Raw genomic sequence first — 17,608 nt, 5'->3', positions numbered from 1 at the left:
TTATGTTACAAGTCTGTCTTAAGTGTCTACATCCTCCAGGCACGAACTGTGAGCTTGTCATGACAGGGACTGTTGTATTCCTCTGTGAGTCCCCAACAGAGGCTGACAGAGGCTGACAATCAACAGACACTTACTGAAGTCAAGGGTGTCCATTCAGACACTGTTTGCAGCACCTCCTATTTGCTAATCTCTGGTTGGTAATCCCCAAGGAACATAGATGTAATGCCTGCCCTTGTGGGACCTCCAGCCCAGTGGGGGATCAGACAGACATTGAACAGAGAGCCACCAGAATACAGCGTGAAGTGGAGTGCTCAGTGGAGGTGATCTGAAGGGACCCAGCTTAGATGAGGCTTAGAAAGGCTGTGCCATTGAAGTGACATCAGACCTGAGCCCTGAAGGTTGAGCAGGAGCTGACTGCTGAGGAGAAGGAGGAAGAGGGTCCAGGCAGAGGGAATAGCCAAAGGAGAGACATGTAGTCAAGCTGGGGAGGAGCAAGCATAGCTGGGACGCTTTATGGAGGCTGGTCCCTGTTTTGGACCATTTGGGAACTAATTGTACTCTGAACTGCAGTGAGATACTATTACAGGGATTAAAACAGGGGAGTGACATGATTAAACATGCATTAAAAAATCTCTTGGGTTGTGCGTAGGGAACATTTTGGAATAAGCAAGCAGGAGGGAGACTCGAAGCTATGTCATTTGTCCAAATGGGAGGTGACAGAGTTAGATGAGTGTGGTGGTGGCAGAAATGAAAAGCACTGAGATTTGGGGGGAGTCAATAGGACATGATGATGGATTGCTTGTCTGTGGATAAAAGAGGAAGAGGTGATGCCTCTGGGTTCTGGCAAGAACCAGGAGGATGGAGGTGCTGCTTCCTGAGTTAGGGAGATGCTGTAGAGAAGCAGATTAGGAAAGGTCCTCCTGCTGAAAGCAGAAAGAACAAAAGCAAATGACTCTTTCAAGTTCTCCCTGAAGGGGAGGAAAGTGACAGGCCAGAAGGAGGTGTGGGGTCAGGGGAGGGTCGTCATAAAGATGGGAGGTTTTATGGGATCAGATGAGTGCTGAGGGATGGACCCAAACCAGAGGATGATGGTGAAGATCAAGAGAGAGAAGAGATCACGGATCAGGGCAGGTTCCAAGGTGGGGTCAGAGCAGCGCAGAGCTCCCAGAAAGAGCTAGACCTGGGTCCAGCTTGGTGGACTAGACAGAGGAGACGTGGTTTTGTGAGGTGAGTTGAGTTGAATGCTGACAAGCCGGGAATTCCCTCTCCCCAGCAGTGGGGAATTCCCCCTTGCCATCCCAGTGCCTGCATGGAAAGCCTCCCACATGCGCATTAGGGGTCCCTGTGGGGTGTCTTCTATCTGCCCCTGCAGCTCCACGCTCCTCCTTGCCCATGTGGTTCAGGGCCCTGGGAGGCAGGTTCGGGTGTGGCCGGCAGGGAACACTGGGGGAGACTGGAGGTGGGGAGGAGCTGGGTCTTTATTCTCCCTGCGGGTCGTTGTGTCCCTTCACTGAGGGTAACAGCTCTTAACAGGTGACCTCCCCACAAGGCTCTTTTGTTCTCCTGGACCAGATATTAACATCCTCCCCTCATCCCTGGTGGCTCAGATGGTAAAGAATCTGCCTGCAATGTGGGAGACCTGGGTTCGATCCCTAATTTGGGAAGATCCCTGGAGAAGGGAGCAGCCACACACTCCAGTATTCTTGCCTGGAGTGTTCCATGGACAGAGGAACCTGGTGGGCTACAGTCCACAGGGTCACAAAGAGTCAGACATTACTGAGTGACTGACACTTTTCTTTCCTGCAGGCCTGGGGGTGGTATTAGCCCACACAATGGACGATCCATTGCAATTTTGTGATTTCCTCATGCTTTGTTCATATCTTTATTTTTAAAATTCCTTTCTGTAACTCAGAGCATCCAATCTGAGAATGCCATCTCTTTCCTGCAGGGAGTCCGACTACCCTGTGAGAGTTGCCCCCTTAGGATTCATCAATACACAGAGTGTACAAGTTGAGAAGGGAACTTAGATGCCCTCTAGATCAGCTCCTCTATTTCAGTGAGAAAACCAACATTGAGAGAGGCTGAGTGCATTGGTCAAGGTCACATAAATTAGTAATAACCTTTGTTCTTGTGGGAGAAGTGACTCCCAAGACAACATTCTCTCCCGGTAGGAGAGGCCTGGGTCCTTGAGCTCTTGTGGGAGGCAGTTGGGAGCATTCTGAGGATGGGAGAGGCATGTTCTTACTGTCTGGGACTTCCTTTCCCATTGTAGAAACTTTCTTGTGGAAGCTTTCATAGTGCATGTTCATTTTTCATTCCCAGGGATAGGACCCATCCACCTCAATGAAATCGAGTGCACGGGGAATGAGAAGTCCCTCATAGACTGCAAGTTCAATGCTGAGTCTCAGGGCTGCAATCATGAGGAAGATGCTGCTGTGAGATGTAACATCCCCGCCATGGGCTTCCAGAAAAAGGTGAGGAGCCTGGATGCCCAGAGGGGAGTGTTATGTTTTGGTCGTTGAATCCGCAGAAAGGGTAGACCAGATGGTCTCAGGCTGAAGCTTGCCAACAGGTACTCTGATGATGAGCTCAGAAAGCTGCTGGGCTACATTGCTGTCACCTTCGGTGGCTGTCGCCTGGCTTTGGTGGAGGTGCCAGACGAAAAGACACATGGATAAGCTCCACTGTCCTCAGATGTTCGGGATCCTCTGTGTGTCTCGCCGTACTCTGTGGCTGGACATACAGTGTGATTGCAACTCAGTGCTTCCTGCGAAGGATTCAAGGACTGCAGCACCTGTGGTCCCCTTGGCAACGGCCCTTTCCAAGGACCCAGAGGAACCACAGCTGGTCTGTAAAGCACACAGATATAAGCACGATGTAGACAGGATTTGGGGACCGAAGACCGTACTTTGGTTTCCAGAGGGAAAGAAAAGGAAACCTTAACAGCGTTATATCTGATACACACCCCTCCCTTCCTGAGACAGGGTCTCTAAAAACCTGCATCATGTACCCTCATATGGGTGACTTTTCCCACAGGGATAACCAACATGATTTTGCTAGGAGATTTAGCCCATCCTCCAAAAAGCCCCAGTACATCCTATCTAATGCTCTGTGCTAAACCATGAATTTGGTCACCAGGCTGGCACATTGGAAGAGCTTCTTGAGGGCTTATTTTTTAAAATAAGCAAATGCAGACATGTTGGGGTACAGGACGGCTCTCTAGCCAGGCTCTGACACTTCTTCTTGACCTTGGCATCATCATGTCAAAGACACTACTGAACTGGTCAGCCACAGCAGCTTACTGCCCCATGGGGCTAAAAACGTGAACTCGACAGCTCTCCGCTGAGCCAAACATTTGCTTGTAAGTGAGCAGGGGTGTGGGCCACAGCCCCACAGCTGTGGGAAAGGCTTGCCATCTCTAATTGCTGAGCAGCATTCCAAAAAAGCCATAATAGAGCTCTAAAAGCTGGCGTGCCAAGAGTCCCCGTGCACTGGGGTACCATTCACTTCAGACAGATTGGACTTGGGTGGAATGGGGCTTTCAACCCAAATGAAAGCCATAGGCCAAAGAAAATGAGGTTTTCCACAAGGGCTTTATGGTGGGTGGAGCTGAGCCAGGCTGTGTGCCCAGTCATGCCAGTGGGGGCACCACACTCCTAGCACAAAACACCCTCATCCTTTCAGGGGCCCTGCAGGCTCTAGAAGGTGAGCCCTGTACTCAAGCCTGGGGTGTGGGAAAGCTTTATGCCTGAATCTGGCCATTTCTATCCCCTGGGAGGGCTTCCTTCCCCAGTAGTAAAAGATCCGCAGTGGTAAAGAATCTGCCTGCCAATGCAGGAGACATAGATTCGATCCCTGGGTAAGAAGATTCCCTGGAGGAAGAAATGGCAACCCACTCCAGTATTCTTGCCTGGAGAATCCCAGGGACAGAGGAGCCTGGCAGGCTACAGTCCATGGGGTCGCAAAGACTGGGAAGTCAGTTCATTCCTGTCATTCACTGGCTGATTCCTTAATTAGTCTCCCAGGTTTCCGTTTCCTCCTTGGAAAATAAGGAGGTGAGCGAGGAGACTCCTAGCTTGCCTTCCAACCCCCAGTTCTTTAAGAAATTGGCTTTTTATTGAATGACTAATAAATGAAACTCACAGACATGAAACTGGGAGGTGTCATCCAGCCAGCCACAGCCAAGCTGTGTTTCTTTCATTGCTGGGGAGACATGCCACGGTGGAGAGGCTTGGGGGGTGGCAGGTGGGTTTCCCAGGTGAGCTAGTCCACACTGGGTCCCCTGGCGGCCTTACTGACCTCCGATTCTCCTCTGAACTGTGGGCCTGGCACATCTGGGTGGCGGGACCACGCCCACGTGTGGAATGTGAGTTGGAGAGTGCCCATGCTTGCTTGCCTGTTAACACCTGGGTCCTGTTACCTCGCTTCCTACCTGCCACCTCCAAAAACAGGTGAAGGACTGGTGAACCACAACCTTATCAAAACACAGGGCTGCCTCACCATGCCCCACTGGCTGGAGGTAGGTGTTTTGTTTTCTCTATTCATGCTTCCTGCACGTCACTCCCTTCTTTCAAACCGCATACTGCTGCCACCAAGAACCACAGGAACAGGAAAAAAGAAATGCCTGGGATTGTTTTAAGAAATCTGGAGAAGGATGGACCTCCCCTGGCATCCTTGAGGGGTAATGAGGTGGAGAGGGTGTGGGCCAGAGGCTCCTGGCTGACCCCGAGCCCTTTTGGGGTTCCATGGATACTGGAACTTCGAGCCAGGCCACTTCTGAAATGGGGTGCCCAGGAGGGGAGCCCTGGGAATGGAGAGCTATGTATTGGGCTGAGTTTGAACTTCATGGCCAGCCTCTCTTGAAACCCCCAGTCTCCTCTAGGAAATGAGAAAAGGCCCCCAAAACATCTTGAGGTGCCTGGATTCTTCCAGGGGCGATGAAACCCTGCCCCCTGTTACAGAGGTTGCTCCAGGCCTGCTCAGCCTTGGCGGCATGGCCACAGCGTGAAGCTTTAGGAAATGTCTCAAGGAGACGCCCCAGCTCCCACTGAAGGCCTTATGTTTTCCTTGCCTCAGAGTCAGTGTACAGACACGTTCTTCAGCCAGAGCCTCTCAGACTCCCGTTGGCTCTAGAACCTAGGACAGGAGTACCTGGCCAAGCAACCTGGGCTGCACAGACAGTGGGGGACAAAGGACAGGGGCCCTCCCAAAGAGAGCCCTAGAGACAGGAGCCTTCATATTGAGACTCAGCATAAGTGAGTCTCATGTAAGACTCAAGTCTTCATTTTGAGACTCAAACTTGGGAGCCCCGCTGCCTGCTGGTAGCAGGAAAAAGTTTGGACTCAGAATTCTTCAGGCTCCCCAATCCGAATTTTTGCAGACTTTAGGGTAACAAAATGAAGTCTGTTTTTTGGGGGGGGAGATGCTAGGAGAGGGGCAGCAGAGGGAGCTAGCTGACCCCAGTGCAATCAATAAGGCAGGGCACAGTCCCTAGCAAAATAAAAAACAATAATAAACCAATTATCCATCAGCACCACCCACTGGCATTCTGAGTGAAGTGAAAGCTGCTCAGTCGTGTCCGACTCTTTGTGACCCCATGGACTGTCCATGGAATTCTCTAGGCCAGAATACTAGAGTGGGTAGCCTTTCCCTTCTCCAGGGGATCTTCCCAACCCAGGGATCGAACCCAGGTCTCCTGCATTGCAGGTGGATTCTTTACCACCTAAGCTATCAGGGACATTCTGAACTTCAGTGCTAACCTAGCCCCCAGCAGGGGTCCCTGCCTATGGCTTCCGGTGCCCCAGGGTGCAACCTCTATGCAGGCCTGCGGCTCCACCAGCCTTGGTGCTGGGACTCGGAAACCACGCGGAGGGGAAAGGGAGAGAATCTGGACTTCCCAAAGAGAGGGAAGGCTCCAGTCTCCCTAAATCAGGATGCAAGCTCATCCTGAGCCCATTAGGGGCTCAGCCTGTGGCCTAGAGCTGTGGTCACCATCACAGTCCCTACTGTCGTTTGTCCTGGACACAGTGGCCTCCAGGCCAAATCAGTCCAGGAGGCCAAAGACACAGGAGACCAGGCAGGTGGGAGGGTGTGTGTGTGTGAGGGGCTGGCACACCACTCCTTGCCACAGCTATAGATGCTTGGAGGCAACCCGAGATGGTTTCCACAAGGCACAAAATTAAGTGCTTTAGTGATTCATGGAGAAGGGAATGGCAACCCACTCCAGTATTCTTGCCTGGAGAATTCCACGGACAGAGGAGCCTGGCAGGCTTTAGTCCATGAGGTCACAAACAGTCGGACACAACTGAGTTATTAACACTTTAGTGATTAAAGCTTTAGTATCCTAAGCCTCAGGACCCAGTCTGACTCCAGTGGACAATACAGTAAGTCCCCTACATACAAACCAGTTCTGTTCCCAGAGTGGGTTTGTAAGTTCAATTTGTTTGTAAGTCCAACAAAGTTAGCCTGGGTACCCAGGCTAGAGCAATTGGCTATTTATTAGTACTGTAGTGTAATTGGTTTATGATACTTTTCACACAAATAATACATAAAAAACAAACAAAAAAGAAAACATTTTTCTATGGCTGATTCATATCAATGTATGACAAAACCCACTGAAATATTGTGAAGTAATTAGCCTCCAACTAATAAAAAAAAATAAATAGAAAAAAAAAAAAAAAAGAAGTCAGAAAAAGAAAAAATAAAAGAAAACATTTTTACTCTTGTACAGTACCTTGAAAATACAGTAGTACAGTATGGCAGCTGGCATGCACGGGCACATTCGCATCCTTGAAAATCTGCAACTTGAAGGGGATTTACTTCCTATGTAGGGGATTTACTATAAAGGCCTCAGAACATGGGGCCCAAGCTTCAGGACCCCAACCTCCCAGCAGGAGGAGTTCTCTATCCTGACTGTAAGGCACCAATTTGGTCCTCTGTTCTGGCTCAGTGATTCCTACTTTGGGACAAAAGCACCCTTGAAGAAGCGGGCTTAGGTGGATGGTTTGGAGGTGGTCTAATATGGTAGTGAAGAGATGCTTACTCCATCTGAGACTCCCCTCATCTATGAAATGGGGATAACAGGGTACCACTGCCTCCTAGGGATGCTGTGAGGACTGAATGTCCATAAAGGGCTTGCATAGGGCGGGGGACATGGTAAGCACTCTGAGAGTTTGCCTGTGAATTTCCCAGCACTCCTCCTGTCTCACGCGTGCCTGCTAAATCAGTTCAGTCCTGTCTGACTCTTTGCAACCTCATAGCTGTAAACTGCCAGGCTCCTCTGTCAATGGGATTCTCCAGGCAAGAATACTGGAGTGGGTTGCCATTCTTTCCCCCAAGGGATCTTCCCAACCCAGGGATCAAACCTGTGTCTCCTGAGTCTCCTGCATTGCAGGCGGATACTTTACCACTGAGCCACCTGGGAAGCCCACTCCTGTCACACAGTAAAAGCCAAATAAATACTGGATGAATAAATGGATCTGGTGCATTACACACAATTCATTTCTGAGGAGATGCCAACATTACTGGCAGAGTTCAGTAAGCACATAAAGGATGAAATACAGGTATTCAATAGATCTCAAATGAGCAGAGGGGATGGCTTGAAGATACTTGGAGACATCCCAGTGGGTTGAAGGTACACCTCCCCAAGGACTGCTGGCCTTCCTGTGGATGTTGGAGCTGGCTGGCTTGCCTCCCATTGAGGCTCAGGCCTTTCTAGGACTTTCTCCATGGCTCTGCCTGCTTATTTGTTTTTACATAGATCCAGCTTCCCTGGTGGCTCAGCAATAAAGAATCTGCCTGCCAATGCAGAAGATGCGGGTTTAATCCCTGGGTTGGGAAGATCTCTTAGAGAAGGAAATGGCAACCCACTCTGGTTTTCTTGCCTGGGAAACCCCATGGACAAAGGAGCCTGGTGGGCTACAGTCCATGGGGTCACAAGCGTGACTAAACAACAACAACAAAGATATGTTAGTCACAGGTGATGTGCAATCCATAGCCAATGTCCACCGCCTGGACTGGGGTTTCCTCCAGCCCAGAGGCACTCAGGAAGACAAATGTCAGTCTTCTGAGGGCCAGCCCTCTTCCTACCTGCTCTGACCTCTTCTAGGTCCTCTGAAGAAAGGTTGCTTTCTGCTGGGACTCCCACACTAATGACGATCATTGCTGTGGTGATGTCTGAGGTTTCTCCGCATTCCCTGAGTGCCAGGCCCTGTTTGAGCATTTTACAGAAACCATATATGCTGTTTATGCATCGGCTCAGCCCTGGTAGATAGATCTAAGGTCAGGACTGCCCTCGACTTGTCTGTTTGCCGGCTGACCCTCCCAGCCCCCAAGTCCATAGGAATTAAGACCTATGACTTAAGGGTTGTGCTGTTGCTAAGGAGTGGCAAACAAACAGCTGAAGATTCCTGGAGTATTAAGTCTTATCTCAAAGGGACGAATTGTTAGAACCATAAAGGGAAGCAGGATAAGGTATTTGGATTAAGGACTGCATTTTCAGAGCCCTTCCCCCAAATTCCAGTCCTTAATCCGAATACCTTATCCTGCTTCCCTTTATGGGCTTGGGCCCATGTGTTGGTCCATGCTTTCATTTTGTAAGCCTGGTATTGTATTCATCCATTCCAAAAGGAGCTGTGGTGCGTTAACATCTGAGAGGTGCCGCCTTGGTTATTGATCCCCAGTGACCCGACCAACACAGCTCTGCTCTTTGGCTTTTATATATCATCAGAGAGGCAGCCGTTGATTTGTAAAATTATAAATTAGCTTAATCATAATTGTCAAGAATGCTAAGAAGGAGATGTCGAGAGAGACTGTAAGTGGGCACTGACCCCCATTGGAGAGAAGTGCCACGTCGGCTATAGAATTGGGAAGATGAGTGGGACCAGCCAAAAGCAAAGGGGCCTCTGTGTGTAACAGACTTCAGTGTGAAATGAGACTGTCTGTGTACCTTGGGCAGGAGAGTTAGGTCGCCATGGAAACTGAAAGGAGGCTGTGTGCCTGGAGGTAGGATAACAGGGAGCAGAGAGACATGTGAGGAGGGAAGTAGTGAAGCAAACCATGGACGTGTCCTAGGGGAGGAACGTGATCGGGTGTTTTTCAGAAGTGACTCTGGCTTCTGCAGGGAGAACAGGTCAGTGAAGGCAAGAGGAGAGGCAAGGGGAGGAGGGTGAGGAGGGCTGTTTCAGGCGAGAGGCGATGGTGCCTGGGAAGAGGGGTAAGATGGAGCTGTAGGGACGAGTGTGAGTGGGAGGGACTTGGGGGATAAAATCCATGGAGGGAGATTCTGATGGGATGTAGGGCATCAGTTCCCAACCGTTTTGACACCAGGGACCAGTTTCACTGAAGACAGTTTTTCCACCAACCAGGATGGGTTGGTGGGGGAGGGATGGTTTCTGGATGATTCAAGTGCATTACCTCTATTGTGCACTTCATTTCATTATTATTACCTTGTGATATATAATGAAGTAATTATATACCTCACCATAATGCAGAATCAGTGGGAGCCCTAAACTTGTTTTCCTGAAACCAGACGGTCCATCTGGGGCTGATGGGAGAGCGATGGGGAGCAAATATAGATGTGAAGCTTTGCTTGCTCTCCCGCTGCTCATCTCCTGCTGGATGCCAGTTCCTAACAGGCAGGGGTGGAGGGGGTCGGTTGGGAGCTCCTGATGTAAGGGATAAGAAAGAGGGCGATGTTGACGCTCGCTCCTAGATTTCCGGCTTGTGTAACAGAATAGATTCAGGATCAGCAAACTATTGCTTGCAGTCCAAATCCATCCCTCTGCCTGTATTTGTAAATATGACTTCTTGGGCACACAGCTGTGCTCCCTTGTGTACACATTGTGGTCCCTGCATTCACCCTACATGGTTTGCTGCCCCCGGGGAGGGGGCAGTGCCTTTCATTGAAACAGAGAATGAGGGGGAGTCAAGCACAGGCTTAGGTGTAGAGAGAAAAAGAGGACCAGTTAGATTTGGGGTCTCCGAGGTGCCAGGTGGGACTGTCAAGTAAGAGTTCTTCTGGAAAGGACAGCAGAGGGTGTTGTGGGAAGAGATGCAATCAGGAGCTGGAACCCAGGTACAGGAGAGGGTGTGGGGAGGAGGAAATGGTCCCAGAAAGAGTTGGGGGATTCTACCATTTTAAGGCTCCTTATTGCACCTTTCCAAGTATCTGATCTGAGACCCACCCACCTGGTGGGCCCATGGGCAGCGGAAGCAGATTCTACTGTGAGGTCAGTGGGTCTATAGTGGGTCAGTGGGTCTCCCCAGCTGCATTGGCATCTAGGGTCCTCGGATGGCTGCGGGAGGGCAGGGGAGGGGCACCTAACGCAGAAGACCCTGCTGGGCACGATGCCCGGCACACAGCAGGTGCTCAGTGATGCCGGGGTTCTGTGTCGCAGGAGGACCCCCTGCCTTGGGGAGACTGAGACTGAAGGCAGTTCCATAGTGGGGCATCAACCTGCCTTCCCCTCCCAGTGACCATGCCTTCCTTTCCCTCCACAGCTGCGCCTGAACGGGGGCCGAAACCCCTACGAGGGCCGAGTGGAGGTGCTGGTGGAGAGGAACGGGTCCCTCGTGTGGGGCATGGTGTGCGGCGAGAACTGGGGCATTGTGGAGGCCATGGTCGTCTGCCGGCAGCTAGGCCTGGGGTTTGCCAGCAATGCCTTCCAGGTGAGAAGCCCCCACCCTCACCCCTCCGGGCAGGGCCTTGAACCCTGCATCCAGTCCAATCCTGCCCATCTCTCGTCAGCCCCCACCTTCTGTGACTCCCAGGAGGTAGAGAGCCATGGACTTGGAGGAAAAACCTCATCCTGTCCTCCAGTGCTCTGCCCCCTGCAGCCCCGAGTCCTTGCGTGGGTCACGCGCTCTCTGCACTCTGGTTTCAGGTCTCAGCTCTGTGCACTGGGCTTGGCCATGCCAGGGACTCATTCTGGGGTGTCCCGACCTGCCTTTTGCAGGGGGAAGCCACTCAGTCCTATGGGGGGGCATGTGGAGACCACCCAACCCAGCACCCCAGACGCCTTAGCTCGGTGGTCCTCAGCCTTTCTGGCATCAGAGAATGGTTTTGTGGAAGACAGCTTTTCCACAGACAGGGACGGGGCGGGGTGGATGCTTCAGGCAGTAATGTGAGTGATGGAGAGCAATGGGGAGAGGCAGATGAAGCTTCGCTTACTCACCCGTCACTCATCACTCACCTCCTGCTGAGTGGCCCAGTTCCTAAGAGGTCTCAGACCAGTACCAGGGGGCTGGGGACCCCTGTCTTAGCCCGCTCCCTTGCCGGCCCCTCTTCCCACAACATGCTTCCTCGCTGTGTCCACATCCATGCATCCTCTCCTTGGTTGGCTGGCGGGTCCCCAGGCCTTGTTTCAGGACCCTTTCAGAGCCGCTGCACCTCCTCCTGCCGCCAGCTCAGGAGGGACTCAGCCAAGGGCAGCTAGGCTCCCACTCCATCCGAAAGGAACAGAAGAAAGACAAGCAGTGCTTTGGATTAAAAAATCATTGCCCTCTGGACCCCATCCTGGGATGGAACATTGTCAGAAAGAGGCCAGGGGCAAGAGGAGTGGGAGCCAGGAGGCCGGAGGTCACTTCCCAATTGGACCCCCACCAGCTGGCTACATAATGACTTGCCACCTTTCCCAGCCTCTCTGAACATGGAATAAATAGTCCCAGGTCCTCAGTATCCAGGCTCTATAAACACCTTTCTTAAGGTTCTCCCAGAACAGGAAAATGTCCAGAGCACCCCCATCTCACTTTGCTAACCCCGACTTCAGCCCCTGTGCCCTGGGTGGCTGCTTGAGGAAGGGGTTTCTTAGTAGCGACATGGGAGAACTCAGCCAGGCAGCCTTGTGGCAACTCCCCAAACCATCCAGAAGGAAGGGGCAGGCCTCTGGTACCCAGGGCCCTCTGGAAGCCTGACTTTGCACAGCCATGTCATGTGTCTGCTGATCCTGCTTATGACCAGCCAAGGCACTCACTGGTTCTCCATGGAGTGTAGAAGAACAGTGCTCATTGCAACAGAGTGGCCATCCAGCTATTTTTGTTCCCTGTCAGCTCTTTCCTAAGACACCTGATTCTCACAGCGGAGGCTGTGAGATGGGCCTACCCTTGACCTCAGTGTCCTGATTGCAAGCCTTATCCCTTCCCAAGGCCCCAGTTTTCTCTCTAGAGGGTGAGGGGTGTGTAGGTTCTCTAGAAAAACAGAACCAATGAGATGTATGAAGATGGAGCTGTTGACAAATGTGACTAGATTTCTTCTCTCCGCCAATCCTGATCAGTTGGTGGTGTCTCCCTGGAGCACAGTGTTGAGAAGGATTCTGGGAGCACAGTCAGGCTTAGAGGAGAGTGCTGTGATAGATTAGTAATGTCTGCCCAGGGCTCGGGAGGAGGGGGCAGGCAGTACCCCTCACACACTCTCAGCTGTGCTTTCCAAAAGGGGAGAGGGGCAGAATCCAAGTGCGGGCGGTGGGCCCCATCTGTGCTGCCACCAACAAACTGCATGACTTGGGTGACTGTGTCTTGGCTGTCTCCATCTGAAAAATGGGATCATAAAGCCTTGGGGGTTTTGGTGAGGCTGAAATTTGATCGAATGTGGGAAAGTGACAATTCAAGGTGATGTGCTGGCTATTTGTTGTTGTTGGTTCACGCAGGAGACCTGGTACTGGCATGGAAATATCAACGCCAACAAGGTGGTCATGAGCGGTGTGAAGTGCTCGGGAACGGAGCTGTCCCTGGCGCACTGCCGGCACGATGGGGAGGACGTGGCCTGCCCTGAGGGAGGAGCGCGGTACGGGGCTGGAGTCGCCTGCTCGGAAAGTGAGAGCTCCTTTTCTCAGCTTAATAATTTATTTATATTTTTAATGTAACATTTATCAAAAGTCACTGTCCTGCCAGGCTCCAGGAGGGGCACAGAGTCTTACTGGACTTACATTGTACAGAGTCTTCCCTGCAAGGCTCTGCTTGGGGTTTCTGCTATGAGCCGAGCAAAATGGAGAGCAGGGATGGATTCTTGTTAAGTGAGAAGAATCAGGGGCAAGAGGAACTACCCCCATAGGCACCCCTGGAATCTTGCCTGATAATAGTGGAGAAGGCTAGAAGGAGGAGTTGGGAGTCTGGGAGCCTTGGGTTCAAAGGCAGGGTCACTGTAGATTATTTAAGTGGCCTTAGGAGAATTAAGTGACTAAGAACTTGGTCTCCTGGGAGCTGGCTTCTGGGTTAGCAGTGAAACACACACTGCTTGGTGGGTCAGCTTCCTTCCTTCTGCCCTGCCCCACAGATCATTTCCTGGGACTTCCCTGGAGATCCAATGGTTAAGACTCTGCGCTTCCAATGCAGGGGATATAGGTTCAATCCCTGGTCAGGAAACTAAGATCCCACATGTTGTGTGGCATGGTCAAAAAAAAAAGGACATAGACATAGATCATTTTTTGTTGTCACACACACAGGGTGATTTAACCTCCTAGTGACTCCCTGGGAATCCTAGAGAGCTTGACAATATAGAAGGGAACCCCCACCCCCACCTCCATCCCCACCCTGGCCAGAATTCAGAATGGCCATCTCAGTAGCTTCCCTTCCAAGCTGAAAGGACCAGCTGACAGCCTTGTGGGTGTGTTATTCTCTGGATCCCACCCTCCTTACCTTATCAAAGGATTTCCTTGTGGATTAGGGAGGTGGGAGAGGCCCTGAGCCTGGCCAAAGGACTCCAGACCATGTATTGCCTGCCGTTTACTAGCTGATCTTGGCAAAGTTAGTTCACTGCTATGATCCACAGTCTTTGTTGTTTTTCCTAGAGACTGGAAATTACATGTGACAACGACACATGCAAGCGCTTAAGAAACAGCGATGCCCTGTCGTTTACCATCATGGAGAACTAGGGAGATTAAACTTGAACTCAGTCACTTCTCCCCTTTTAGACCCATTCAGCACTTCATAACCCTTGTAAAGCAGGACTGTCAACCCCAGCGTGAGCTTCTCTGGGGAGACATTATAAATTGTTGCATCCTTTCTGCAAGGAAAAAGTGAGAGTACCACCCTTACCAGACCCTCAGGCAGAGAGATGTGGTCTCATCCTCATCAGGAGTCTTTTCTCAGCTTAATAATTTATTTATATTTTTAATATACCATTTATCAAAAAAGAAACTCAGATAATATAAGCCTAAATAAAATTCAAGGTAGCATAAGATAAAAGCAGATTTTAAAAAAAGTAGGGAGACTTCTCTGATGGTCCAGTGGCTAAGACTCCATGCACCCAATGCTAGTATCCTGCGTTTGATCCCTGGTCAGGAAACTAGATGCTACATGCTGCAGCTGAAGATTCTGCATGCTGCAACTAAGACCTGGTACAGCCAAATAAATAAATATTTAAAATAATATATATATATATAATTTTTAAAAAGTAGGTATTGGCAAAATGAGAGTGGCTCAAACTGGAACTGATAGAGATTAATAAAAATTTATATATTATAGAGACCTATACATTTACTGGGCTTCCCTGGTGGTGCTAGTGATAAAAAAGAAAAAAACCTGCCTTTCAGTGCAGAACATGTAAAAGACGTGTTCAATCACTGGACTGGGAAGATTCCATGGAGGAGGGCACAGCGATTCACTCCAGTATTCTTGCCGGGAGAATCCCATGGACAGAGGAGCCTGGCGGGCTGCAGTCCGTGGGGTCACGCAGAATTGGACACACCAAAGCAACTTAGCCTAGCACATACATTTACTGTCATAGAGTCATATACATCATCATTGTACAGTGAGCTTCCTACCAGCCAGAGGAAAGAGAGAAACGTGGTCTTTAATATAATTCACAGTATGCCTGGGCTTCCCTCATAACTCAGTTGGTAAATCATCTGCCTGCAATGCAGGAGACCCAGGTTCAATTCCTGGGTCGGGAAGATCCCCTGGAGAAGGAAATGGCAACCCACTCCAGTATTCTTGCCTGGAGAATCCCATGGACAGAGGAGCCTGACAGGCTTCAGTCCACAGGATCGCAAGAATAGGACACGACTTAGCAACTAAACCACCACCACCACCATGCATGAGGTAGAAACAAACCCAAGAGTCAAGAGAAGCCTACTGTCCTAGATACTGAGGTCAAAGGGGAATTTTTCATTATGAGGACCAAGAATTATGAGACCAACAGGGCCCTCCACATGCTCACGGCAGACCAAAAATTACCTTCATGGGGCTATTGCTCAAAGAACCCCTCTGCTTGTGCTGAAGGCATCAGTCAGAGTCTGCAGGGGGAGGAAGAGCCACTGGGGCCAGGAACGCTGACCTGGCTTCATACTTTATTCAGAAAGAGAAAATACATTCTTCTAGCAACCTTTTGCTTGCTTAGTGGCTCAGACAGTAAAGAATCTGCCTGCAATGCAGGAGACCCAGGTTTGATCCCTGCGTTGGGAAGATCCTCTGGAGGAGGGGATGGCAACCCACTCCAGTATTCTTGCCTGGAAAACCCCATGGACAGAGACGCCTGGTGGGTTACAGGCCATAGGGTCGCACAGAGTGGGGGATGCTTTGGGTATTAGGGAGGTCAAGATCTCGTTCATGGCAGGTGTGTGTTTTTTTTTTTTTTTTTTTTTTTATTAGGGTAAGCCTTTTTTTTTTTTTTAATGTGGAAACATTTTTAAAGTCTTTATCACATTTGTTACAGTGTTGCTTGTTCATGTTTCAGATTTTTGGCCCCAAGGCATTGTGGGATCTTAGCTCCCCAGGCAGGGATCAAACCTGCATCCTCTGCATTGGGAGCATCTTAACCACCAGACCAGAGAAGTCCCTCGGGTGAACTCTTGAACAAACTAAAATCTTCCATGGCTAGATACAGGTGGTAAAACAAAGGCTGGCCTAATCTAGTACCCTAAGTGAAATTGCTCAGTCATGTCTGACTCTTTGCAGACCCCATGGACTATAGCCTACCAGGCTCCTCTGTCCGTGGAATTTTCCAGGCAAGGGTACTGGAGTGGGTTGCCATTTCCTTCTCCACATGGCAGGTGTTGAGAATGGGCTACCAGCTAAGTCAGACCATGTTACCTTGAGACTCCTGAGATGGTGATAGGGCTGGCCTCCTCCCAGAAAGAAGAGAGCCTGATGGAGACCCCACTGACCAGTGCAGAGGGAGGCAAAGGGATTGTCCATTGAGTACTGACTAGTGGACAGATCATGAAAAGAGGCCACAACACCCTCATTAAACTGTGTGCTCAACACTCAGCATCAGCAGTCGTGCATCCTGAAAACCTACTGGGCTCCACAGACAGCCTGGGAGGGGACCCAGGCCGGGCAGAATTGCTCCAGGCAGTGGTGAACAGGAGAGAAGCAAAGGTCACAGAGGACACTCACCTCAGAAATTTGCAAGCATCAGAAAATAAAAGGTGGATGGGTCTTAGGTTTGAAGATTTGTTTGCTTGTTTTGAGATTTTTTTTTTTTGATGTGCATCATTTTTTATAAGTCTTTATTAATTTTGCTACAATATTGCTTTGGTTTTATGTTTTTTTTGTTTTTTGTTTTTGTTTTTGGCTGCGAAGCATGTGGGGTCTTTGGGTCTTTGTTCCTCAACCAAGGATCGAACCCACATCCCCTGCATCGGAAGGCAAGGTCTTAGCCACTGGACCACCAGGGAATTCTCTGGGTCTTGTCATTAATGATTCGTATACTACATTCCTGTGAATTTAGGTACACTAGAAATGTTCAGTAGAATCTCACTTTTAAAGAGAGACACAGTTAATCCTTTGGTAAAGAAGTTAATCCTTCTAATATAACTGTTTACTAAACATAGATTGTAACCACTGGTGATTTTTTTTTTAACACCTGCTATGTACATTGTGCTAATTGACTAAGTCAAGCTAGTTTTAAAAGAGGTACCTGAGTGAAAACTCTCCGTGGAGCAACAGTGCAAGGGGAAACTGGTAGAACTGGGTATATATCAGAGCCTTGAAGGTATGCAACCTGCCCCCCAGCAGTTTATAGAAATATATTCTAAAGAAACAATTAAAGTTACACACAGAGATTTACTACAGGATGTTTATCACCGCTTTATCTTTAACTGTGATAAGTTCCAAGCAACCCATGTATCTAAAAGTAAGGGTTAGAAAAAATAAGTAAATAAATAAAAGTAAGGGTTAGGACTTTCCTGGTGGTCCAGGCAGTTAAGAATCTGCCTGCCAATGCAGGGGACATGGGTTCAGTCCCTGTTCCAGAAAGACCCCACGTGCCACCAGACCACTAAGCCCTCTCGCCTAGAGCCCATTCTCTGCAACTGGAGAAGCCACTTTAGTGAGCAGCCTGAGACCCGCACCTAGAGAGTAGACCCCACTCTCCGCAGCTAGAGAAAGCCCTACACGGCAACAAGGACACATGCAGTCAAAAATTAAGAAGTAATATTAATTAATTAGTTTTAAAATAAATAAATAAAGTATAGGTTAGGGTTATGAATTAAATATTGTAATGGATATTTATTAACAAGTGAATATGTCAAGATTTGTTTTAAGAGAGGCAGCATTAACAGACTAATACAATATAAGTAGTATTGTATGTAATACAAATCTTCATACAGTATTACACATGGTAGGAAATACATTTGTAATTCCCAAAAGAATCACACCAAAGTATTAAGAG

At 49.6% G+C, this 17,608-nt stretch overlaps 1 protein-coding gene across 1 annotated transcript in view; it reads left to right on the top strand.

The window, feature by feature from the left end:
- The window catches only part of LOXL2 (lysyl oxidase like 2), a 108,434-nt gene that overhangs the window by 72,027 nt on the left and 18,799 nt on the right, over positions 1–17,608 (top strand). The window contains exons 7-9 of the mRNA XM_043453935.1: positions 2,323–2,474; positions 10,501–10,668; positions 12,645–12,810. Of these exons, the coding sequence (XP_043309870.1) occupies positions 2,323–2,474; positions 10,501–10,668; positions 12,645–12,810 (486 nt within the window). The remainder of the gene's footprint in view (positions 1–2,322; positions 2,475–10,500; positions 10,669–12,644; positions 12,811–17,608) is intronic.

The sequence above is a fragment of the Cervus canadensis genome, chromosome 30 (genome assembly GCF_019320065.1).
Source record: "Cervus canadensis isolate Bull #8, Minnesota chromosome 30, ASM1932006v1, whole genome shotgun sequence".
Classification (NCBI taxonomy): Eukaryota; Metazoa; Chordata; class Mammalia; order Artiodactyla; family Cervidae; genus Cervus; species Cervus canadensis.
This window is presented reverse-complemented; position numbering and strand designations above follow the sequence as displayed.